Consider the following 25,679-nt stretch of genomic DNA (forward strand, 5'->3'; position numbering starts at 1 on the left):
TGTATTATTTTGTCCCTTGACTAAAATTAGAAACCAGGTACAGTCCTGATGAGAACAAGAGGTTATCTTTCCCAATGTCATTGCAAAATGCCTGAATGGTCTAACTAAGGAATTTTTTTAATTGTTGACAAATTTTGATTTGATCCAGCTGGAACTTTGACTTTGAGGATGTTGGCAAAGGTAGAAATTTTAAACAAAAGTATCAAATGGTTTTAAATATGGGCAAGAAGAAATTCTCATTGAGTGCATAAGTATGATCTAAACAACTTCATTTTGAGTCAATAATTTTGTACCTTCAATAGATAACATTCCACTGAGTGGATACTCTAGGACCTTCTCTCTTGACAATTTGAAAGTGGTGGCCCACAAATTGATGGAGGTAGGGCTAATGGAAGAGTGATCAGTGCATGTTCTCTTTCTTAGTGTTAGGAAAAATGACAATTCTTTTGTGAGTTTCTTGTTTTTCATAAAATGATCCCATAAAATTCTTAGCACGTATGTGAGCTAGTGAAATTACAAACAGTGGCAGGAGAGCCAAACTACCACTGACCTCAATTTAAATTCTTTCTATCTCCCTTGTCCTCTGTCATCAAAGTCAGACTGTCAGTCAACCTCCTCTCTGCCCTTTTCCCTGAACCATCATCCCTCTTTGCTGATTTTATGATCTTTTTAGACACTTTCAAGAGATCCTGATCTATTAAAAATCTAAGGTCCTTAGACTTAACGAGTTTTATTGTCTAGATGATAGTCCATTCTTTTCTTCTGTTTTGCTCCAGAAATCTCCATTGCAAGGGTGAATGAAACGTGTGTGTTTTGAGGTGAGAAGTTGATTTCCCGAAATCATAACATTATGTAAGTAAATGGGAAATCAACAAAATAAGATTTTTAAAGTCTCCATTGCAGCCTGATTCATTCTCACTGCATTTTTATTTATCCAAGATACCTTTCCATTTCCTCTCCACTAATTGGAATCTCACCTGAAATTTAAGTCCCTCCTCAATGTCCATGGGCTTCCCAAAGCCTTCTTGAATGGCTCCAGTCCCTGGGGACTCCTCATCTTTGGCAATTCTGGAGCATATTTTGCAATTCTGCGAAAATTAATTACTAACTGATAGTCTGGAAAACCAGGTATTCCTTATTCCTTGCAAACCCTCTACACACACACACACACACACACACACACACACAACCACACATAGCCCAAGTCTCATATACATGTTCTTGGTGGCATCTATATGAATTTCTTATGTGAGGGATCAGTTAAAGTATTTGTCATTGCATAGTTCAGACTTGCTTCATTAGTCACTATCCACTTATTTTTCATTATTTTTTAAAGTCTGTTCATATTCTGGTAGTGGACTTCTTTCTATAGTGATACTTGAACTGAATTAAAGCCTAATTAATTATATTGTTGTTGCCATGTTCTCTTTCTTAGTGCATATAAGGATGTTGGCAAAGGTAGAAACTTTAAACAAAAGGATCAATGGTTTTAAATATGGGCAAGAAAAAATTCTCATTCAGTGCATAGGTATGATCTAAACTATCAAAGGCATATGAAATTACATCATGTTATGATTTTTTAAAAAGATTTATTTATTTATTTATACAAGAAGCAGGGCACAGGCCAGATGTGTGGGAGGGTGAGAGGATTCACCAGAGACAGAGCAGGGAACAGAACAGGCAGACTGACTGAAATACACTGATGAGGGCAGCAGCGGGCGAGACAGGAGAGGTCTGCTGCACCATGTGGGACCCTCGCCGGCCGGCCGGGATCTAACCCGCACTGCAGGTTCACAGCACGGTGCTCAACTGCCTGTGCCACCAGGGGAGGCCCTCATGTTATGGTTTTTAAAGAAATTTCAGAACATTAAATTATAATGTTTAAATCTGTGTTTTCTTTATGAAAGGAAAGTTACTGTGAGTTTTGCGTAAACCAGACCAAACATTTCTTCATTAATTTTGGTATGTCTAGACATGCTAAATATCTAAGGAAAAAATAGTCAAGCAAGAAAAAGTTCCTAAACTATTTTAATTTAGCTACCTTATCAAACTAGTTTTTTGTATGTGATATTTAACGCTTGAGGCAGCGTTAGAAAAGTTTTGTGATATGAATTTTATAATTAGAGTAGGTTCAAATGAAATATAAAACCCCTCATAGGAGTCTCTTACATGTACATTTTATTTTAATTCAACTCGCCAATTTACTATAATCATGTAGTATACTTGAAGAACATCAGAATTATAAGGAAGCCAAACTTAAAATTTTGAGCAGTAAAACTTTAAAACTTTATGCATTTATCTCCACCCCAATATATTATACTATATTATCATATGAAATTAGAGTACAATCCTTTTTTAATCAGATATTTAAGATGAGTTTTTACAAGAACACATGTACTTAATTTTCTAATAATTATTGTAGGCTTTTGTTTGCTTAATCCTGTACACATTAGCAATTTTGTAAAGCGATAGAAATCTTAACTTAGAAAAATCACTAATTGTTAATTTGAAAATATTCTTCAAATTTCTCTGAAATTAAAATTTATACACTTGCTATCATTTTGCCCTAGATGATAATAATTTTCATCTGATTAAAGACAGAACAATGGGGTAACTGTGAAAACTAGAAAACAAGCTAAGAGACCAGTAAAAATAAATATATCATATGAAAGTTAATAGACCAAATAGGCACATTTGAAAAAGAAGTGAGACGATGATAACTGACATTTTGTTTAACATCTTGCATCAACTGAAGAATTTCTTACTCAAGAGCAATTGTTAGTTGATTTTTAATAGAAATAAGGAATTGCCACAACTGTTGTAATCAAGCATTCCTTCTGATTGGTTATCAAGTCAAGGCTAATTGTTAATTCAAGTCATAAATATTTAAAAGAATCCTTAATTCTGGATTGATTTTTTTACTGTTTTTCTCACCTTACTTTCAGAGTAAGTCAAGTGCACGTATATTCATAACATCATAAATTATTTGCCAGTGCATTTTATTTTTTCCTCTGCATGTGGAAGGCCAAGTTGATTTTTTGGAATAGTGGGAAAGGTCTGTTTAGAAATTCTTTTAAAACTGAAGCAGTCTAGCTTACTCCACACACTGTTTTTGGGATAACCGATGCAGAGAGGGCCTGTGACTGAAAACCTTGGTGGCTCTTGTAAGTCTGTCCTGTGACATTTCCTCTGGAAAAGTCAGCAATTGGAAAGAAAACAACACTCCAGCTACATAATTAAAACTTTCTGTGTATTCTGATTATTAGTCTGACTCCCCAAACCTTTGTGAAAAATGAGCATTTCTAGATTGATCAGCCAACCAAACTATAGAAACTTGATACAGAAGGACACCAACAGAGGTAAAAAATGTTCATCAAGTTAGTATTTTGTTGTGTAAATGCCAAAATTCTAAAAGCAAATAGAAGTTGGTGTGACTGAGTTTAGTCCAAATGTACAACAGTAAACTGATTTAGCTTTTTTTTTTTTTTTTTTTTCAAGAAAGCTGACGCAAGTGGCACTGAGGGAGGTGTTGGGGTGAGGTGGTGGTGGTGATTGGCTTGCCTTGTTCACTCCCACTGGTCTTTACACCATTGTCTAGATCCTCAAAGGTTCATATAAGTCAACTCTGCCACAGGGGCTGCTATTCCAAACAATTCTGGAAAGATTGCACAGGTCTGGATAAATAATTAAGGTAAAGTTCTTTCACATGAATATTTGCAGTGCTCAAAAAATGCTTGCTTTTTTAATGGTATTGTCTGTTTCTGTGTTATAAATTAAAATGATTGAAAATGCAAGTTCGGTAATTTTTTTCTCATACTTAAAAAATATTAATTCAATATAATGTCAGGCATTGAAATTACTATTTACCCAGATTCTGCTTGCAGTTTTCTTTTGCAGATAATTTTAGTTTTGAGCATAAAATTAGGCCAGTGTATAAGAGGAAAGGGAAAAACATTGCAAAACCAGCAAGTAATAAGGAGTTATTTACATCTCCTGGTTAATCATTGAATGTAATGAAGAGTTAACATAATTTGTCTTAGGAAAAAATGTAAAGTTTTAGAAGTACATTCACAATGTTCTACCATTAAAGATTTTCTTTATCTTGAAAACAAAAACATCTGCAAAAACTTAAAATAATCAGAGAAGGAACATTAGATGATACCATAAAAAGTTAAGGGTTTGGGCTGCACCCTTGTTAAAAGAGAAAAGTTGTGTTTTATCTTTTTTCCTCATGTCATCATTTTAATGAAAGTATTTTTAGAGTAAATATACTAGAGGAAACTGGGAAATTGGGTAGAATATAAGCATAACTTCAGATTTGGAAGGTTTGAAATTAATTATCTTAGACTAGAACTGTACTCCTCAAATGCTTTTTTTTTCAGCAACTCATAGTCTTTATTTTTTTTCCAGAAACTTTTTTAAATTTTATATATTTTTTACATCATTTTTCATTTTTGCACAATGTATGCATTTTCATCTTGGTTGCAGTCCCCATACAATTCCCACCCCGCTTGTTTTGCTCCTACTCCCTCCTCTCCCCAACACCCCCCCCCCCGCCAGTGTGTCTCTGGTTTATAGTTGCTTGTTGATTTTGATTTTTACTTCATTATAATTAGTCTTTTTCCTGGTCCCTTATTTAGGTTTTCTAAATTCCTGTTATGAGTGATACCATCTGGTATTTTTCTTTTTCTTTCTGGCTTATTTCGCTGAACATGATCCCTTCCAGCTCCGTTCATGTTGCTGCAAATTGCATGAGTTTATCTTTTTTGATTGCCGAGTAATATTCCATTGTGTATATGTACCACATCTTCTTGATCCAGTCATCCATTTCTGGACATTTGGGTTGTTTCCATAGCTTAGCGATTGTAAATAGTGATAGTGATAAAGCTGTGTAAAGCAGGGATAGTGAAGGCAAAGATAAACAGCTGGGACTACATCAAATTAAAGAGCTGCTGTACAACGAAAGAGACAGTAACCAAAATAAAGAGACATCCTACCGATTGGGAGAAAATTTTTGCACACAACACTGATAATAAAGGACTGATCACAAAAATCTACAAAGAGCTGATGAGACTCCTCAAATGCTTTAACCATACAAGGGGAGAATTCTCAGATTCAAGTCACTCATGTTTTGGGGAAACTTACAGAGAATTTGGTGATGGCTTAAATGAAATGTCCCGGTAGTAGCAAAGAGTATTTTATAATTCAGTGAAAAATTATTTGAGGGCCTCCCCTGGTGGCGCAACGGTTGAGTGCTGGGCTGCAAAGCTGCCTGTAGCCTCTGCAGCACCGGTTAGATCCCTGGCCACTGGCGTGGGTCCCAAATGGCGCGCAGACCTCTCCTGCTGTGCCCACTGCTCCCCTCAGCAGTGTACTTTGTCAGTCTGCCTGTTCTGCTCCCCGCTCTGGCTCTGGTGAATTTTCTCACCCTCCCGCGCTTCTTACTGTACCCAATGCTTGTATAAATAAATAAATCTTTAAAAAAAAATTATTTGAACTGATGATAAGTATTTGAACTGATGATATGCAACATATTTGTGGATATTGGCTGAAAGAAGCTTTGTTTCTGGAAAATTGAAAAAATTAGGTGTGTTTTCTAGGAAAGACTGCTATTCATTTTATGGATCAAAATCCTCCAGTCATTCTGATTTATAGTTAAATAATGTTTGTAATTTTCTTGAAAGTCTTTATATTTATACACCTAAAAATTCTATCAGTAACGTTCAAATACTGAGAAAGTAATTTTGAGGGTTAAACTGAAGTTTTCTTTAGTCATATGTGCTTTGAGGGTTGTTGAAGCTATTATTTTTAACATATGAATTACTTTAAAGTAAAATAATTTATTTTCATAGGGGGAAAAAGTGTCTCTGGGGCCCAGTATCTGTTTTATAGACTGTAAACAATCTGGAATTTACACCATCAGCAACTCATGGTAGGCTATTACATGTCATGTATTGACATGTGTATTATAAGGAGTTTGCTATGTTACTATACATACTATTATATATGCTACATATATATTAAGTTTGGGAAAATAGGAACCAGAATTTATGCAGGAATTTCTAACACTACGTTGTGTTAAAGATGATTAGAGAATCTATATCTTCTAAAAACAGGACTAGAAAGTTTGTAAATAAAATAACATTCAGATTTTATGAATAATCCTTTATACCTCATCAAATAGTTACTTTAATTCTTATATTAGCAATCATGAAATATTCTTAGTAAAGGAAAAAAGACCTCAGTATGGGATTATTTATTTAAACTTTTCTAGATATTATTTCAAAGCAATGTCTGAATAGAGGAGAGAAATGGGAATGGTAAAATATTAACACCAGCTTCAGGAAAATGTCAAATGAATATGATTTTGTTGTTCTTGTTTCTTTCTATTCTAAAATAATAGTAAAAGTTTTTATGAATGTCAATTTCTTTGAAAAGTCACGTCACAGAAGAACAAGTTGTCTCACCATTGATGGCATTGTTGGGGGAATTAAGAAAATTTAATATCAAGGTGTATTAGATTGACTTCATGGTCAAGGCTATGTCCATTTATCCAAGATATATTTTGGGTGTGGATTTAGATCAGTTCTTGGATGTGAGATAATTTGGCATCTGGAAATTGTATAATCAGCTACTTCCCACTTGCTTGATGAAAGGGTAAATGACAAATGAGGCTATTTACTTCCTAACTAATGATCAGAGTAGATTCATCAGAACTGGTTGGTACAAAAGACAGTGGTGGTGGAAATGTCTGACAAGGTCAGCTCCCTTTTCACTTTCCCTTATCTGGTGAAATAAACATTAGCAGTAACTAGGGAAGGTCATAACTTTTGCCTCTGGACTCAATGATGGTTTTGTTTTACAGAGTTAATGTCTTTCATGGAAGTTGAACTACATAAGTAAAATATGAGGTTTCCTGTGTTGAAATTCTTCCATTTTGTTTCTTAGGCACCTATTTAAAGAATAAGACATAAGGTTTGATAACTAGAATTTGGATATAAGGAATAAGCTACTGGGCATATCGCTCTCTCTTAATAAATGTGATGAAATGAAGTACTCTGATGGCGGTACTATTTAGAATACCATTGTTTTGTGTTTTGATTTTGCATTTTTTTAATTCTTTGCGTATTGGTTTAGGACTAGTCTTTTTTTTTTAAAGATTTATTTATTTATGCATATAAGAGCTGGGGTACAGGCCAGAGGTGTGGGAGATGAGAGGATTCGCCAGAGACAGAGTGGGGAACAGAACAGGCAGATTGACTGAAGTACACTGCTGAGGGGAGCAGTGGGTGAGTCAGGAGAGGTCTGCTGCGCCATGTGGGTCACTCCCTGGCCGGCCAGGGATCAAACTTTTGCTGCAGAGGCTGCGGTTAGCCTTATAGGTTGCGTCTAAATCCCTTGTGCCACCAGGGAGGCCCTGATTATGCATTTTCATGAATGAGGATAAAACAACCAGAGAGATGATTATTGCATTGGAATATTCTGTCTGATTTTGTGAAATATTTGCATCACAGAGAAACTTAAAACTAATAGGAGATAAAGACTAGGCTACAGAATCTTCTGCGAAACCAAATTTTGGCTTATCTTTTAGAAGCATTTTGAACGTTATGCAACAAAGTTATTACTTTTGGTAACCGGAGGGGAACTTTTCCATTATACCTTGAAATATTAAGCTATAATAAGAATGCAAACGTGTCTCTATGAATGAGGTCATGTAAAGTGGCACGGGTAGAATATAACCCCAGACCCTACTGGGGAATATGTAGATTCTACAAGTCTGGCACTTTTCCCACTGTTCATCATTGTGAAGATTCCTGCTCAGTTATATTTATCAAATAACCACACAACTAAAAATATAAGAAGAAAGTATTTTAGGTACTAGGAGTGAGAGGGGAGCATTCTACAAGAGCATTTTATAGTCTTGATGTGAACCTCCCTGATCACATGGCATTGAAAGATTTTCTCATTCTTTAAGATAACTTTGGGAGACCCTTGGGGTAAGAATGTGGGGAGATCATTCGGGCAGAGGCCACAGCACTTTAAAATGTCTGGAAGTGGCCATAGAGAAATGAAAGAAACCCAGTGTATTCAGTGAGTAAGGGCTGCTCAGATTCCATTTGGTCGTCCTTTTTAGAGCTATTTGCAGCAATGCGGATGGAGCCGGAAGGGTTTATGTTAAGTAAAATAAGCTAGAAGGAGAAAGATAAATACAGGATGGTGTCACTGATATGTGGAATCTAGAGAAACCAAACGAAGGGTGAAAGACAAAACTTAAAACCAACCCTTGAAAACTGACCACGGATCTGAGGCATCCAGATGGGGAAGGGGAGAGAAAGGATAAGAAGAGAGTAGGGGAGAGCTCAGTGGACTATGGTGGAGGACTGTGGGTGCTTTGGTGGTGGGAGAGCTGCAGTGACCACACCCAAGGGGGGACTCTTAGACTTGAAACACTAATGAATACGTAAAAAGAATGTTACATCAATAAAATAAAAAATAAGTTATGTAAATTTGCAATGTGCTAGGGAATTTGACTGTATTTTAAAAAGTGATGAGAAAAATCAGGTAGTTATTTAGGGTAACAAATGGTCATGGAGAGAGAAGTAGACAAATTTAAATAAATGTTGAAAGTATAATGGACAGCCTTTGGTGTTAGATTGGGCATGATTTGGGGGTCAGGACGTGATGGCAGGACCGAAAGCCCGATGCCGGGTCTCACCAGCAGTTAGGTGCATGGAGACCCGCGGGCTGAAATGAGTAGCAGCCAAAGAATCTGTGTCTGTGAAAATTACATTTTTATAATATTTTTCAATTACGGGGCTTGCTGATGCAGGGATTCATTCAAATAGCATTTATTGAGAGGGGAAAAAGGTAAAAATGTACATTATGCTAAACTATAATAGCTGATTCAAATATTTATTCTCTGCTAAGCCAATTTCATTAGGTGCAGGGATTCTGTCTTATTCATGCTTTATCCTTCAAAGCTCTAACTCATAATTCATTCTCAGTATTTGTTGAATGACTGAATTGAAGTACTGATTTGTTGGAAAAGTCATGACATTTTTTCTATGCTTTTCTGAAACCCCAATATAAAGATGTGGTTAAATTTTGTTATAGTTTAAATGCTTTAAAGTATGTACTTTGCACTGTAGGCAGATGATACAGAATGTCAGACTTTTTATAGTCTTACATTGTTTAAAAATTGTGTTTCTAACCATTGTTTCTCTAAAACACATCAGTAACAGAATCTTCAGTACTAAAAGTATAAACTATGAAAATGTGTTCAACTTTTATGAGATGATGTTCTTTGACCAGAGCAAAAATTAGGTCTTAAACCACTATTTCATTATAATTCTTAAAAATTCTCAAAAGAGAATAAATAAGTATTTTCTATATGGCAAAAAGAGCAATTTCCTTATTTGGGAAGGGGTAACTACCTTGCTTCCAACCAAATGTTGCCTTTTAAAAGTTTTAAAAACATGAAAGTTCTGAAAACTAACAGTGGTGTGTGTCATCCACAAACAGAAGTTTTGAAGAATTCCTACTAGCCAGAAGTCCAGTGGGGCTGGAAAATGTGCAAAAGAGGTGAGGAACCAGGGTCAGCCAGGTTAGGTGGCCCAGCAGGAGCTCCAGGTTAAGGCAGCACACAAAGAAGACATGTGAATGACAACCAGTGACTAGCTATTCACCTAAGAACCTCAATTTGGGTATCTTGGTCTGCTTGAGATGTCATTTTTGCCTCTAGAATCAGTCTGATCTTTTTGTAAAGAAAACTTGAGAGTGACTCTAGAGTAGACCTTAGGGTCCCCCTTGGATACTTGCAGGGCTGACAAGCAGTAGCAGAGTTTCTAGAGGAGGCTACACCACCTTTTGCTCCCCGAAGAAACTCTCCTGGAATGCAAGCTGTGTCTGGAAGTGGGTCCTCCAAGCTGCTCATCACACAGAGAAGCTGCAAAAAAGCCACTTATACCCAGCCTACAAGGGGGAACCATCAGTGAAACAGGTCAGTGGGATTTCAGAAAAATCATGTCCTCTCTGTGCTAACCAATGTATCTCATTCGTAAACAAGGACAGACCACCTAGGATAGCTCAGAATTTTGGCAAAACCAACCAGACTCATGAAAATGAAAGGGAAAGATGAACAAGAGGAATAACTCCAGAAAAAAAAAAGACATAATTGAGGGAACAAAGGAGCTTTTGAAAACTTCCAATCAATATTTTTATAAAGATTACATCTTTAAAACAAAGTATTACATCTTTAAAACAAAATATTGCATCTTTAAAACAAAAAAAAAGGTAATATGAAAGAAAAAGGAGGAGAATAAATCAATAGAAATTAAAAGCAGGATTGTGAAAAACGGTCAACAGGTCGAAAAGTAGAATGGCGATAGCTTAAAAGCAAACTATGTTTTCCTACTCAACTCTCCATGCTTCCTCCACCAAATGGTTGGGTTTTGGGGTTTTTATTTTTAGCAAACCAATCAATTCTTCCACACTAGCTAAGTGTGGAATTTAATTCAATTAAAATAGAAATTCAATTCTGACACTAGCTACCTGAAATTAGTGTCGGTTTTCATAGGTTAAGCGCTCCATCCCGAAAGACTGACCCCACTTCAACTTATGGTGAGTCCAGATCTCATATTTCTGACTGGCTAAAAATCAGGGGTTCCCACAAACTCCTCTTTTGATTGAAAAATTTGCTAAAATGACTTACAAAACTCAGGAAAACAGTTTGCTGACTAGATTTCCAGTGTATTATAAAAAAAAATACAATTCAGGCACAGCCAGATGGCAAACACACCTGGGGCAGAGTATGAGTGGGGATAGATACAGAGCTTGTCTGTTATTTCCTGGGAGTGACCTCTCAGTAGCTCCCTGTGTTCCCCAATCCAAAAACTCTCCAATCCAATCCCCTTTGTATGTTTGTTTGTTTTTTCATGGTGGATTCATCACATAATATGATTGATTAAATCATTGGCCACTGGAGAGTAAGTCCATCTCCCCTCTCCCTGAAGATTGAGAAGCAGCACTGAATGTTTCACCCTCTATTCATGTGGCTGGTTCCCCTGGCAAGCCGCCCTCATCTTTCAGGGCTTTCCAAAAATCATTTCATTAAGGTAAACTCTGGGGAGGTTGAACAGGACTTATTTTGAATAAGGAGAGACTATCCTTTTCCCTTTATCATTTTAAAGCTATTACAGGAACTGGGGATGAAAATTAAGCATTAATTTATTCTATTAGAAGCTCTGTGCCAGGAACCAGGAGAAAATGTGTTATTTTGGACATGATATCAAGGAAATAGTCCTGAACTCTGAATAGTAAGAGAATGAAATGGAAAATGGGAAATTCTAGCCATAGTGATCCAGAGGCCCAATATCTGACTAATAAAAGTTTTAATATAGTAAGGAATATATAAATATAAGTCTAGTATAGTGAGGAAATATATATATATTTGGGGACTGCTATGGTGAATACCTGAGGAGGGATGTCCTACAATGTGAAAACGCTGCAAAGGTGTGGAACAGTAATACTTCAATAACAATAAATTACACACACACACACACACATTTTTCTTCTAATTAATGGTCTCTCCATGTGTAGATGAATTTTAAAAACTAGTCATGTCAAATAACACAAGAATAACCTTCCAAGAACAACTGCTGGAGAAGATGTGGAGAAAGAAACCCTGTTACACTTTTGGCGGGATTGGTACAACCATTTTGGAAAGTGATCTGGATTTATCATAAACTCAACATGGAAATACTGTATGATCTGCAGTATCACACTTGAGTATCAACATGAAACTATCAAGTTTATTGCTTAAAGAAGGTTGTGGACACATGAGTGTCATTTTGCATTTCTCAATAACATTTGGTATATTATATGTATTAAATAAGAAATAAAGCTTTGAAGGGTTGGGGAAAAAATTGCTCATATCTGATCAAATTCTGGAGAAATTTCAGGTGACAATAAGAAGAAAAATCTAAAAACTCAAGGAAATGAGAATTAGACTCATCAGTAGAAGCTACACGTCAAGAGACAAATGTCTTCAACATTCTGAAGGAAAATAATTTTGAATCTAGAATTCCAACAGTCAACACAGTTTGAAGGTGAAATAATGACATTTTTAATCATGAAAGAAGTCAAATCCTGTTTGTGAATATGGACACCTTATATGAAAAAAGTTATTTAAGATGGTATTTCTTCTACCTCTGGGTTCTTCTCAAACTGGCTGACAAATTGACTTAAAACAGATTGGTAGGAGCATAGAGCAACGTTAATTACATAGATATGGAGAATCAACGTGGATATAGATTCTTAGGTAAATGGGGCAAAATGAAGGCATTGTTCTGAGCTATTGATTGGGATGGGGGCTGGGTCTTTAAGGAGAGAGGAGGGGGGCTCTCATGATAAGGACAGAGTGACTCATAATGAAGACCAGGCACTCTATTATTACATGTCTGTCCTGCCATAGAAGGTAGATGTCTCCAGTAGAAAGGTAGTTATTTCTGGTAAAAATCCTAATTCTAGGTAGTACCCCCCAATTTTCACTCTTCTATGTAGTTAAAGGTGACAGGTTTCTTGGCAATCTGAAGGACTTTATTGACGCATCTTGGAAAAGCCTATTCTGGACATCTCTGGAGTCCTGTCCTTCACACAATACAAAATAAATTGAAGAAAAAAGATGAAATGGCATCCAGAAAACATTGGCAGATGATTGAGACCAGAGAAAGGAGGAGGAAACCTTTCTAAAAAATTAAATAACATGGGGCCTCCCTGGTGGCGCAGCAGTTGAGTGCTGGGTTGCAAAGCTGCCCGCAGCCTCTGCAGTGCCAGTTCGATCCCTGGCCACTGGGCGAGGGTCCCACATGGCGTGCAGACCTCTCCTGCCGCCCGCTGCTTCCCTCAGCAGTGTACTTCGTCAGTCTGCCTGTTCTGCTCTCTGCTCTGGCTCTGGTGAATTCTCTCACCCTCCCGCGCTTCTGACTGTACCCAGTGCTTGTATAAATAAATAAATAAATCTTTAAAAAAAATTAAATAACATGAAAAATTCACTCTCAAAGTTTTGACAGTATAGGATAATAGTTTATTTACTATATAGCCATCATATACTACTTCGTTCTTTGGAGGCATACTTTGTATACAATCATAATGTAAAAGCTGATTATTGACTTTAGTGGCTAGAACCAACCTATAGAGAAATTATGAGAGAATAGTTGTTTTACAAAATAGAATGAAATTATGACTTTTGGCATCGTATGTCAATTTCATCAGCTAACACACTTGGGAGTGTGGAGGAAAGAAGGATAAAATGAAAGATGCTAATTTCCTTATCTTTCATGTATACCAGGGTACATATGAATTAAATGTAGAATGACTAACTTTGGATTTTAAGAACTATCTTTTTTTTTTTTTTTAATTCTGGACACTTCTCTGCAGTTATGTCTTTCTATTTTGTGTCTCCTTAGTCTCACAATACTCTCATATTACAATGAATATTCAATTATGTTTAAACTTCTCTATTTTGTTACTCCATATCTCTTCATTTTTTAATATTTTTTCTTCCCTGTCTCTTTGTGATATAATTTGAGTGATTGCCACAGATTTATCTTCCAGTTTCATCACTCTCTCAACTGAGTTTTCTTTATTTCACTGACTATATTTTTAGATTTTGGCGGCTTTTGTAAAGCAGCATAATCTTTTACAACATACTTATACTGAAGTTATTTCTTCGAATTTTTATTACTCTTTATCATATTAATTTTCCCCTTTACAATTGCTTTGTTCTTTGTAGTTATAGAATTAGGTCCTGGACCCATTTCCAATGTGAGTGTGTTCTGGTCAATTGACTATAAAATCAGAGTTTCCTATAATCTTGGCTTTGATTAATTTAGTAGAATTATTTGCAGAAATCAGGAAACCCGTTTGCTCACTAGACCACTGATTTATTACAAAATATGTAACTCAGCAACAAGCAGGTGGAAGGGCATAGGGTACAGTATTGGTGAAAGGCACAGAGCTTACGTGCCCTCTCCAGATAGACGTCTCCAGTGTTCATCAGCCAGGAAGCTCTCTGAAGTCCCTCTTTTGGGCTTTCATAGGGACCTCATTACAGAGGCATGATTGATTAGCTCATTGGCCACCAAAGCCAACCTCCAGCCCCTCTTCCCTCCCTGGATGTCAGGTGGGGGAGGGCTGGAAGTTCCAACTCACTAATCACTTTGTTGGTTCCTATTTCAACCAACTTCCATCCTTAGATGCTTCCCCCTCAAATCACTTTATTAACATAACATAACAAGAGACACTTTTATCACTCTTAACACTTAGGAAATTCCAAGGCTTTTGAGAGTTGTAAGTTAGGAACTTTGGATAAAGGCCAAATAGAGGAGAAATCTATTTTGATCATATGAATACATATAATATATATATTATACACATACATATAGATAGATAGAATGCATGTCCTATGTCACAATATTGCAGGCAGATGTAAATCTTAATTCTCATGCATACTAACACTCATACTAATGAGTTGCCATGTGATTTACAACTTTTGTAATTTGAAATGTGAACTCAAGTGTGAGTTGCCACCCACAAATGTACTGCCAGTGTACTGGATTGTGGAAGCTTTCTCATATGCTTATTTTATATTTTTCAGGGAATTTATAAATTTCATGAGATCTGGAGCAATTTTTATCTTATCTTCTCTGCTCAGAATTTTCTTGCCAGATAGGTAGCATAGATTCCAGAATCAACCTTCCAAGAGTGGTAGTTTCTCCCAATATGTTTCACCGAGAATTGGATAATTTTTTTTTAGATTTATTTATACAAGCACTGGGGTACAGGTCAGAGGCTCGGGAGGGTGAGAGAATTCACCAGAGACAGAGCAGGGAACAGAAAAGGCAGAATGACCAAAACACACTGCTGAGGGAAGCAGTGGGTGGGACAGGAGAGGTCTGCCCCACCATATGGGAATCTCCCTGGTCGGCCGGGAATTGAAAAATTTTTAACAGTAAAAATTCCAAATGAAATTGTATTAACAATATATAATGGATTTGCAACATTTTTTTTCTCATAATGCCAGTTCACCCCTTTTCAGTTTTATGACAGAGGAAAATGAGATCTAAAATGATAAAACTCTTGTGCTGAAATCTGTTGAATTAAAGACAGAGCAAATGCTGAAAATTGGATCCCTTTTGTTGTCAAACACATCTTAATTTTTTTTAAAGATTTATTTATTCTTATACAAGAGCTGGGGTACAGGCCAGAGGCGTGGGAGGGTGAGAGGATTCACTAGAGACAGAGTGGGGAGCAGAACAGGCAGACGACTGAAATACACTGCTGAGGGGAGCAGCGGGCGAAACAGGAGAGGTCTGCCACGCCACGTGAGTTTCTCCCTGGCTTGCTGGGAATCGAACCCGCACTGCAGAGTCTACGTACAGCTTCACAGCACTGCGCTCAACCTGCTGCGCCACCGGGGCAGCCCAAGCACATCTTAATTTTATATATATGGTGATGCTACTAGCTCCAAGATAAATCTGTACCCTTTTGTTACTATTCTGAACTTTGGCTTAATGCTCCAAGTAGCTACAAAGTCATATCCTAAACTCCACCCTGCCCTGTGTTGCATGTTATAAAGCATTTTAGTAGTGTTAATTCTTTCATTCCCAAGTAGCAAATTAAAGTGGTAATTTTCTTCTGTTACTACCAGGAAAGACACTGAGAGATTCTGCCCTTGGCAAACTTCCTTTTTCAATAATTTACCTTTGTACCCTGCCTTTTAAGTCATGCAACTACTTATAAATACTTACAACTTCTTAAAGACTGCTGTTATAGCTTAAAATTTTTTTTCTTTCCACAGTGACTAGCAAAGCACCTGCCATTTTTATATAAATATGTGCTGGCTTGGTAATTTATTAATGATTTTTTTCTCTTCCCTTTTTCCTTTTTGTACTGAGCACAGGAAACTTTATGAACATATTTATGTGAAGTTTCCAGGAGTTTAATTCCTTTTCATGTTCTTAGAGAGAACATATATAAAGTAGGTGATTCATCTTCACTCATGTAATTTAAAGGAAATTATAAACAACACATTGTTTTATGCTCTGTTTGCAGAACAGTGTGTTCTGAACATCTATACAAAGTGGAAGAGCCTTAAACTGAAGGTACAGTATATTGTTTACACTGAAGGAGCACGTGTGTGGACAAGAAAGCGCTGACAACTCAAATGGATCCCATGGAACTGAGAAATGTCAACATCCAGCTTGACGATGAGAGTGTCAGTGGAGAAAGTGTTCAAGACAGCTACAGCAGGATGGGGAATTCAGAAAAGGCAGCAATGAGAAGGTAAGGTATTAAAATGACTAGTTTCCATGCAAAACCGAGGTTTATGCATGTGGGAAACAAGATTTTTTTTTTCAGGAAGAATTGGACCCTTGTGAGATGAATAATGCCATGCTGTTAACATATCAACCCCACAATCCTGAAGTATACGTAGAAGTGTCTGTCGGTCCCTTGTGCGACTAATGTAGAATTGAGGTTACAGTATTCTCATTCCCATTAATAATGCAGGATAATTTTGGTTTTGTTAACTGAGCACTGCTCTTACCTTTGGGACTACTTTTTCTCTGATTCCTCCTACCCTGTAAATGTTCCATCTCCAAAGTTCTGTAGGGATTCTTTTCTCTCTAAATATGTCCTATGAGCACACTCATTCACAGCTATCCTGGTTTCACCCATTCAAAATATGCCGTATCTTTAGCTTGTTCAACTTCTCAACTGAATTTCAGGACATTACATCCAACAGTTTACTATACACCTCTACTGAGGACTCATGTGTCTGAATGCCTCCTTCATGTAGTCAAACTTGTGACATCTAATATTGAACCCCTTTGAAGCCTTCTCCAGTAATCCCCATCGTGGTGGAAGTCTCTATGATCACTCAGCAACTCAATCCAAAGACCCTTTTTGTCAGCTTTGACTCAGCCCCTCCTCCAAACCATGCATCCAATGTTTGACTATGTCCAGTTGGTTCTACCTCATTAATGCTCCAAGCCCACCCTCTTCTTTATGTCCACTATTTCTCCATCTTACTTTAGGTCTTCAACTGTCTTTAAAACAACCCTGATTACATTTTGCTCTCCTCCCATTAATGCTTCACCTTTCTAAGAAAAATAATCTTTTACAACTGCAAATTGATGGATTCCAGCCTTGAATAAAGCCTTTCAACTGCTCTGCATTCATTATAAAATAGAGCTTATACATTGCTTGACAGCTAAGATCCTTCATGATCTGTCCCTGACCTAGTTTTCCTGTCTGGTCTGTTGCCCTGCTCCCCTCTTATACACTCTTCTTGACCTTGTTGAACCTTTCAACCTTTCATAGCTCCCTGGGCCTTCGCTCTTTCTGCCCTGTCTGCCTGGAATGCCCTCTTTTAGTATCTCCCACACATTCACCTTTATATTGACGCCACTCATCCTTCAAGATGCAGCTCAAAGCCAAATGTAATACATAGCAGTCCCCAGATGGAAATGATAATTCCCTCCTTTGTGCACCTCTCCCTATCCAGATAATCACCCTGCTGCAATAGCTGGGTAGTCTTTTCTTAGTCCCAGTATATGTCACACATCTTGATACACAGAGGGTGAACAATAATTTTTGATAAGCAAATTAATTTATCACAATATGTTATATAATACAAATTATGCATGACTCAAAGTTTTTTTTTTTTTTAATCATATGTGGACCTGGAATAGAGAATAATATCCTCAAATAAGGAAGTCTCATTTCATTCACTGTTTGCAGGAGAGGTACTGTTTTTCCTCCAAGGCATCTGTGCAGTAAACGCTTAGGTTTGTTGGACTAGAAGCCATGGAAATGTAGATCCTGGCATTTTCTAGGTGTCACCAGCTAAGGTGACTTGAGGAGACACTGCATGGCTGAGCACAGAGTTTTGGATCTGCAGCAGATTTTGCTGACTTTGGAGAAGATATTTATCTTCTTTGAGCTTCTTTGGAAGATGCTCAGATGCCTGGAATATAAGTGCTACTCAATAAATTTGTATTCTTGCTTCTGCACTTCATCAGCCTTAGCGAACTGATTCAAGCCCAAGGGCTTTTCCATATGAGCCCTGCAGAGGGAGGCAGTTTGAAGGGTCCCTATCCCAAACAGCCCTTTAGAGTCACCCCATTTGTTCCTCAAAAAAGCCATAATAGAAATAGTGCAAATGGTTTTCGTGAGTTTCAGCACTCCATTGATTTTCTTTTCAATTCCTTATTCAATCATGGGTCAACATATTGCAATTTTATAATCACTTGGAAAAGATGTATTTGTTCATGTTTGGTTTGGATGTCAAGGTTTTGGAAATTTAGCACAGCACATTTATTTGGAATAAATCATATTTATTTGGAATCATACTCATGCTGCCAATACTTGTTGGGTTTAATATCAAAATATTTTTGACACTGGGGACATTTCTCATGTCTTTTATACAATCTTGGCAAGTTTTATGACTCTGACTCATCTCATGCCAAAATAAGAACACGCAAATGCCACAGAAATAATTATAATTGCTACATGCTACTTGTGAAATAAAGAATCCTAGATTATCTACTACAGTAAAAAAAAAAAAAAGAAAGAAAGAAAGAAAGAAAGCCTGTTGGACAATCCAGAGTTCAAATCTAGGTGACATTTTTGTTTTTGTTTATGATCCTTAAGTCCATTTTAGGTTCCATTTCACCTTATTGTCTGTTTCCAACTATGAACAACATGTACCAGTTTGTACACAGCAAGCACATTAGCCACAGACTCTTAAAATGTGCACAAGAAAGGGAGGGTGGATGGCAGTGATGTAAGAAGTGAGTGTTGGAGGGCCTCATACTTCCTGTGAGAAACAGAAGAATTCCCCAACCAATATTCTGTGAGGTTATCTATGCCTTGGGTTCTGGAAAAATACATAAAACTTTGTGTTTTTGTTTCCTGGTTCTGTCTACACCTTATATTGTTCTCTATTCTCAAAAGGTAACCTTGCCATACCCTTATCTCACAAGGTTGTATTCAGGATTAGCTCCTGTTTAAAAGAGAGTTTGTATAGCTCTCCTATAATAATTCTCTTTCACTTTTTGTTTAAGGGTTTTTTTTTATCATTAAGGATTATTTTAATAAAACACTCTCTGATTACTTTATCTTATTCTTTCATGGAACAAATGCCCTAAAATTTGCAATCTAACTAATAAGAAAACACTGTTAAGGAGCATGCATAGGTGAACATTTCATGTAATAAAAAAGAAAGGCTATATGATATTTTGCAGTGTCCAAATGCAGTGGTACCATCTGCAAGGCATGTGACGCAGTCCCTGGGCAGTTCATGGAGGGGATGTTTGGCACCCTGTGCCCACAGACCCCAGTAAGGATGTGCTCTGGAGAGGGACAGCTTAAAGTCCTACTTCCTTATCAACTTTTCTACTAATTAATTGGGCTTCTTTAATTTTCTGTTTAGCAATCCAGGTACATTTTCAGAGTAATTAAAATGCACCCATCCACACACAGAAACAGCTAAATACGACGAGGGCTCCCTGAGCTGTGTTCCTGCAAGGGATGCATGCGTGAATATATGGCGCCTGAAAAAGAGGGCAGTGACAACAATAGGACCTTTCGTGGGCTGCATGGTGCTGTGGAACATCCAGACATGGAGCTGGGGTGTGGGCGTACTCGTCAATTCTCCGAGCCATGGTTGCCAAATCCCTAGAGCAAGGGCACAAAAGTCCCTCTAGAATAAATAGGTGAGCATCAGATGAGATGAGGGTGGCAGCACCCGGGCACTTAATGACTACATGTTGAACTAATAAAATCACCTGATGATGGTGTCGTCATGGTTGAAAATATTCAGTCCCAGCTCTGCCCAATTTTCAGTGAGAACAAAAAATGAGCTCCTGCTCTTTCTTGAACTTATTGTAGAAAGAAGAGATGGGGCTGAATAAAAATCCCAATGAAAATAATATTTTCCTTCTTCATAATTTCCTTCCTCCCTCCCAAGTTGTCTTTATGAATGGGGTTCTGTTGTTGGTGCAGAAGGAACATCAATGTGGAAGAGAGAAAAAGAAGCAGTAGGTGATTTGTTTTTCCTCCCCTAATTCAGGTACTGAGATCACCTGAAACAGAAAGATAATTCAGGCCATTTGCTTACATGTTTTCACTTTCTTCCTTTCCTTTCCTGCTTGTGTGCGCAGTCAGTTTGCCAACGGAGATGATGAGAGTCAGAAATTCCTGACCAACGGATTTTTTTCGGGGGAAAAGAAGCTCGCAGATTATGAGGATGAACACGTAAGTGGATCTCTGCCGGCAGGCGGTAAACAGGACCTGAGGTGTTGGGTCTCTGTGGGAAAACAATGTGACTGAAATTTTCCAATCCTTGATCAGCACATTCTCTGTTTATTCAGGCCCTTACTGGAATAAGGGCTTGTTTTTCCTTTTGGCCATATGGCTGCATAAATCATTTATGAAATGCATTTGTTTTGTGGAGAAATCATTCTAACCCAAATGTAATCTGCAGTCATACTTGCTTTTTTTTTCTTTGTGTTCCTTGACCTGGATTTTTAATTTTTACTGAGACCCCTGCTGAAATCAGGCATTACATTACATGGAAAATGACATGCTTTCATTTAAGTCATAGCTTTTATTCACCGTGATTTTGTCTTACTCTTCAATTTTGGATTACAGTCTCCCCTGATAAAGATAACGTGAGGTTAAGAATAACCTAAAAATATTTGGCAAATATTTGCTTCTAAAGTGTCCCTTTGGGGGACCTCCCTGCTGTCCTAGGGATTGAGTCTCAGGCTGTCAGTGCTACATCTGCCTTATGTGCCAAATCCCCAGATTCAATGTGACTGGTAAATAAGAAGCAAATTCTAAATCAAGGACTTGGGTTTTTGGTACTTTTTCTGCCAATTCCTTTGTAGTTATTCCACCCAAATAGTTTTACAACACGCAATTGGATTCACTTCCATTGCTTCTTCCCTGAAATGGACAAAGGAGTCAAAGAAATATTTTTTATCCCCCAAGGGAATTAATTAAATTTGAGGGATGTGTTATATATAATGTGTGTGAATTCAGAAACTGTTGTAGCCTGTTAGTCAGACTAGTTCAGGTCCCATTTTCTTAAGCCAAGTGACAAGCATGTTAACTGCTTACGTGCATCTAGAGATCACACAGCTGGGTAACTATAAGAATCATGCCTGGGCCTCGCTGGTGGCCTAGGGGTTAAGTCTCAGCATTGTCACCACTATGGCCTGAGTTTGGTCCCTGGCCAGGGAGCTGACCCACATGGCGCAGCAGACCGCTCCTGTCTCACCTGCTGCTCCCCTCAGCAGTAGATTTTAGTCAGTCTGCCTGTTCTGCTCCCCACGCTGTCTCTGGGGAATCCTCTCACCCCTGCACCTCTGGCCTACACCCCAGTTCTTCCACATTATAAATATAAATAAATAAATTAATTAATTAATTAATTAATAGTGTCCCTTTGTCTTCAAGCATCCTGGAGCCACCTCCTTTGGAATGTCTTCGTTCAACCTGAGCAACGCCATCATGGGCAGTGGGATTCTGGGCTTGTCCTATGCCATGGCCAACACCGGGATCATCCTTTTTGTGTAAGTGAATGTTTCTGCGTTTCAGCTGAAGTCCACACCCACTGGTGTGCTTTCCCCTCCACAGTCTGCAGTTTGATCTTTGTGAACAGGACTAATCTGAGTAAGTACTAGCATGTTCCTCTTATTTGGAGAGAAAGCAGTAACCTGAGAAATAAATAGAGGTCTAGTCAGGCCAACCAAACATTCACAACCAAGTGGCAGAAAATATGTGCATTCAACCACCTAAATGCTGGAGCAGGTGCCCAGTGTATGGGGACAGTTTGATAGTCATTCATTATTCAGGAGATGCTGAAAATAATTTGGTAGTTAGCATGCTAAGGATCTTTCTCAGAAGCAAGTCTGACTTTCACATTCTTAGGAAAAGGGGCCATCCCAATCAGAGCCCTGACCAACTGAGTCCCAGCTCTTTCCCAGCTCCGTGTTTCTCTGCCCAGGCACAGAGAGCACACAGGCCCTCTCTCAACCCCTTTGAGGTGCATCTTCTCGCACAACCAGATCTTTGCACTTGGTCCTGGCATCCTCTCCCCTTTCTTTGTCCAATTAACTCCTCGTCGCTCAGTTCAGCCTCACCTCAGTGCTACCTTTTTCACCCTTGATGACTGGGACAGGCTATCATCTTATGCACTTTTCATAGTTTTATTTTTTTTCACATTTGTCATAGAGCATTTACTTAGCCCATTTTTCTTTTTGGGTTTGATTTCGTATTTTTTGAACTTTTATTGTTTAAATTGAATTTTTCCCCCAAATTAATTTATTTACTTTCTTACATTCTTGTTCAGTATTTGCACAGTATTTGATTTCTCCCCTCAGGTGTTGTCCCAGTAGTTCTCCCACCACCATCGCACCCATGAACCATCACCACAGTCTCCTGTTCTCTTTCCTTCCCTGTTTTGACTCCTCTCCTTACCCCTCCCCTGCTGGATACCTCAGATCTATGGTCAGCTTGCAAGCTTAGTATTTTTCTTGGCCTTTTGTTTGGTTTCTCTCTATTTTACCTATAAGTAAAATCATCTGATATTTATCTTCTTCCTTCTGACTTATTTTGCTTAGCATCATCCCTCTCCGCTCCATCCATGTTGCTACAATTGGCATGAGTTTATCCTTTTTGAGGGCTGCGTAGTATTCCATTGTATACACACACATACACACACGCACAAAATATACACTATATATATATATATATATATATATATATATATCAGACTTTTTGATTCATTTGTCTACTTGGGGGCATTTGGGTTGTTTCCTTATCTTGGCTATTGTAACTAGTGCAGCAATAAACAGCAGGGTGCAGGTTTCCTTTCAAAGAAGTGTTTTGTGCCCTTTCGGTACATTCCTAGGGGTGGAATAATTGGCTCATATGGTAGTTCCATTTTCAGTTCACCATAGTTTTGCTACTTAATGCTGTTGTCTGGTTTACTTGGTTGATGTCTACCTGCCTTGCTAGCCTATAATCTCCAGAGACTTGAGCCCATGATGATTTCACTCACCATGTGTCCATATCCCCAAGATCCAGCACAGAGTCTGACACGAGGAGTATTTTCAGAGTGCTGGAGCTTATTTATTCCTAAATCCATGTGTTTTAACCAGGCTTGTCATGTACTTGACCAGGAGGATGGAGCAGCAATGGCTGTGATAGACAATCACAAATGTGTATATACATTACATATGACTTGGTAATCTCCAAGACATAGCTGGCAGCAGTGGAATTCTTGACAGGAATAAAGCCTAATGTTAGTCAGGCATCAACGTGTATGCAGATCTCAATTCTTAATGCAATGATAGAGAGTTAAATAACTGTCTAAGAATGCAACATCTAGACTACAAATATATGCTATTTATGTTCTGAACATCACTTGTGATTCAATAATCACATAGATATTTGAGGGCTAAGGATCAGACTATAAATATTTATATTGTGTTAGTGCTTTAATTAAACTGTTTTAGGCATAGTATTTTTTAGCCAAATGGGTTTTTATCACAACCTTACTTTTATAACTTATGCTTTAGATAAACCATCTTTCTGATTCTCTGAGTCTTAATGGCTAGGGAGGTAATCCTATGTGTATTTATATTATATACTTTTGTAATGTACACTGTCTTTAAGATAAAAAGTCTGCCTTCTCCTTTTTAATTATACATCTCACTTAAATTAATTAGGATAGATTACTCATGAATAGAAATAAGGAACAGTTTTCCCTAATCCTATAGCCACAGGCCATTTTCATGAGAGAATATTCCACTTTTAAAATCAAGGGTTTCACTTCATTTATAAATATTTAGCATATTAATTTGGCCAAAGCAATTCAATTGCTAGACATTGTAGGGTCCAAGTAGTATAGACTGACTTCAGCTATTTTCCTTAATTCATAAGTGACATAGTACTTCATTGGCTTTACTTTAGGGTTCTCTGCCAAAGCAAGCATATGTTTAGAATATAGGAAGTGCACATTATTTTTCCATATTATTATGTAACTCAAGTTACATAATTCTTTTAAAACAGGCAGGTTCATAAGGTGCATGAAAAAATATATGAATCCTTAATTAGACAGCTCTGGTAAATAAATTTTGTGAAAGATGAGAGTACAATATAGTTAGAGCAGTTATAAAAATTTTTTTTATAGAGGCATTTTTTTTTAATTTATTTTATTTATTTATTTGTTTTGTTTATACATGCACTGGGTACATTCAGAAGCGCTGGAGGGTGAGAGAATTCACCAGAGCCAGAGTGGGGAGCAGAGCAGGCAGAAGGACCTAAGTGCACTGCAGAGGGGAGCAGCGGGCGGCAGGAGAGGTCGGCATGCCACGTGGGACCCTCCTCCGGTGGCCGGGGAGCAGCCAGGGATCGAACCGGCGCCACAGAGGCCACGGGCAGCTTCGCAACTCAGCGCTGAACCGCTGCACCACCAGGGAGGCCCAGAGCAGTTATAAAATTTATAACTCACAGTCCAAATGTACATTTTCACATTGACATCCTCAGGAATTATGAATGAATTGGCTCAGTTGTGAGGGGAATACAAAAGAAGGGGGATTTTCCTGCACTCACCTGCCTCTGTTCTCTATTAAACATGTGATCACCTGACTCTGTTTCACAAAGTATCTTGTCATCTGATGTGCAAGTGGAACTCAGACTCCACAGATTTCCACATTTTAGATTAAAGTGTAGTCAGGTTGCTGAACAGCCTTTCAATTATCAATATTGATGAAAATATAGACCAAGATGATGTTCATATACCCACACACTGTGTGAATAGATACAATATTTGCTAATTTTATTTTACATTTAACATCTTAAGTTAGGAACCAGATTCTTTTTTTTTTAAATAATAAATTTTATTTTTATATTCCCCCATACAATTGCAAACCCCCCATTCTGACCCCAATCCCTCACCCCCCACCCCCCACCTCCAAAAAAGTGTCTCTAGGAACCAGATTCTTCTACTCAGGAACACTTAAGAAATGTTAGGAACTTCAGGAATAAGTTTTGGCATATAAAATACAACAAATTCCAGTTTGGTGACATTAATAAACAATATAGAGTTCTGGAAAGAATTTCTCAGCTTCCTCAAAATTTGAGGACTTTCTACACTGCTTGTAGAATTCAAACTGGTCCTACCACTATGGAAAGCAGTGTGGCGGTTCCTCAAATTACTAAAAAGTGGAGCTCCCATATGACCCAGCAATTCCACTCCCAGGAATCTACCCAAAGAACAACAACAAAAAAAAAACCATTAATTTGAAAGAATACCTGTACCCCTATGTTTATTGCAGCACTATTTACAATAGCCAACATATGGAAATAATCCAAATGCCCCAAAATAGATGACTGGATCAAGAAGGTGGGGTCTATATACACAATGGAATACTACTCAGCAATTGAAAAAGACAAACTCATAACATTCACAGCAACATGGATGGAGCTGGAAGGGATTATGCTTAGTGAAATAAGTCAGAAGGAAAATATCATATGGTTTCACTTATAGGAGGAATATAGGGGAACCAAATAAGGGATCAGAGGCGAAAATAATAAATAGATAAAAC

At 37.7% G+C, this 25,679-nt stretch overlaps 1 protein-coding gene across 2 annotated transcripts in view; it reads left to right on the forward strand.

Moving 5' to 3' along the window:
* The window catches only part of SLC38A4 (solute carrier family 38 member 4), a 77,360-nt gene that overhangs the window by 29,187 nt on the left and 22,494 nt on the right, over positions 1-25,679 (forward strand). Inside the window, exons 1-4 of one of the 2 annotated variants that reach the window (XM_037514095.2) lie at positions 9,785-10,000; positions 16,114-16,344; positions 20,226-20,319; positions 21,523-21,638. In XM_037514095.2, coding sequence (XP_037369992.1) covers positions 16,226-16,344; positions 20,226-20,319; positions 21,523-21,638 — 329 coding nt within the window. In that variant the 5' untranslated portion in view covers positions 9,785-10,000; positions 16,114-16,225. Of the gene's footprint in view, positions 1-9,784; positions 10,001-16,113; positions 16,345-20,225; positions 20,320-21,522; positions 21,639-25,679 lie in introns of those variants that run through there. The other variant, XM_054696275.1, reaches the window with a different exon arrangement.

The sequence above is a fragment of the Talpa occidentalis genome, unplaced genomic scaffold (genome assembly GCF_014898055.3).
Source record: "Talpa occidentalis isolate TD23 unplaced genomic scaffold, MPIMG_talOcc4v2.1 talOcc4.16, whole genome shotgun sequence".
NCBI lineage: Eukaryota > Metazoa > Chordata > Mammalia > Eulipotyphla > Talpidae > Talpa > Talpa occidentalis.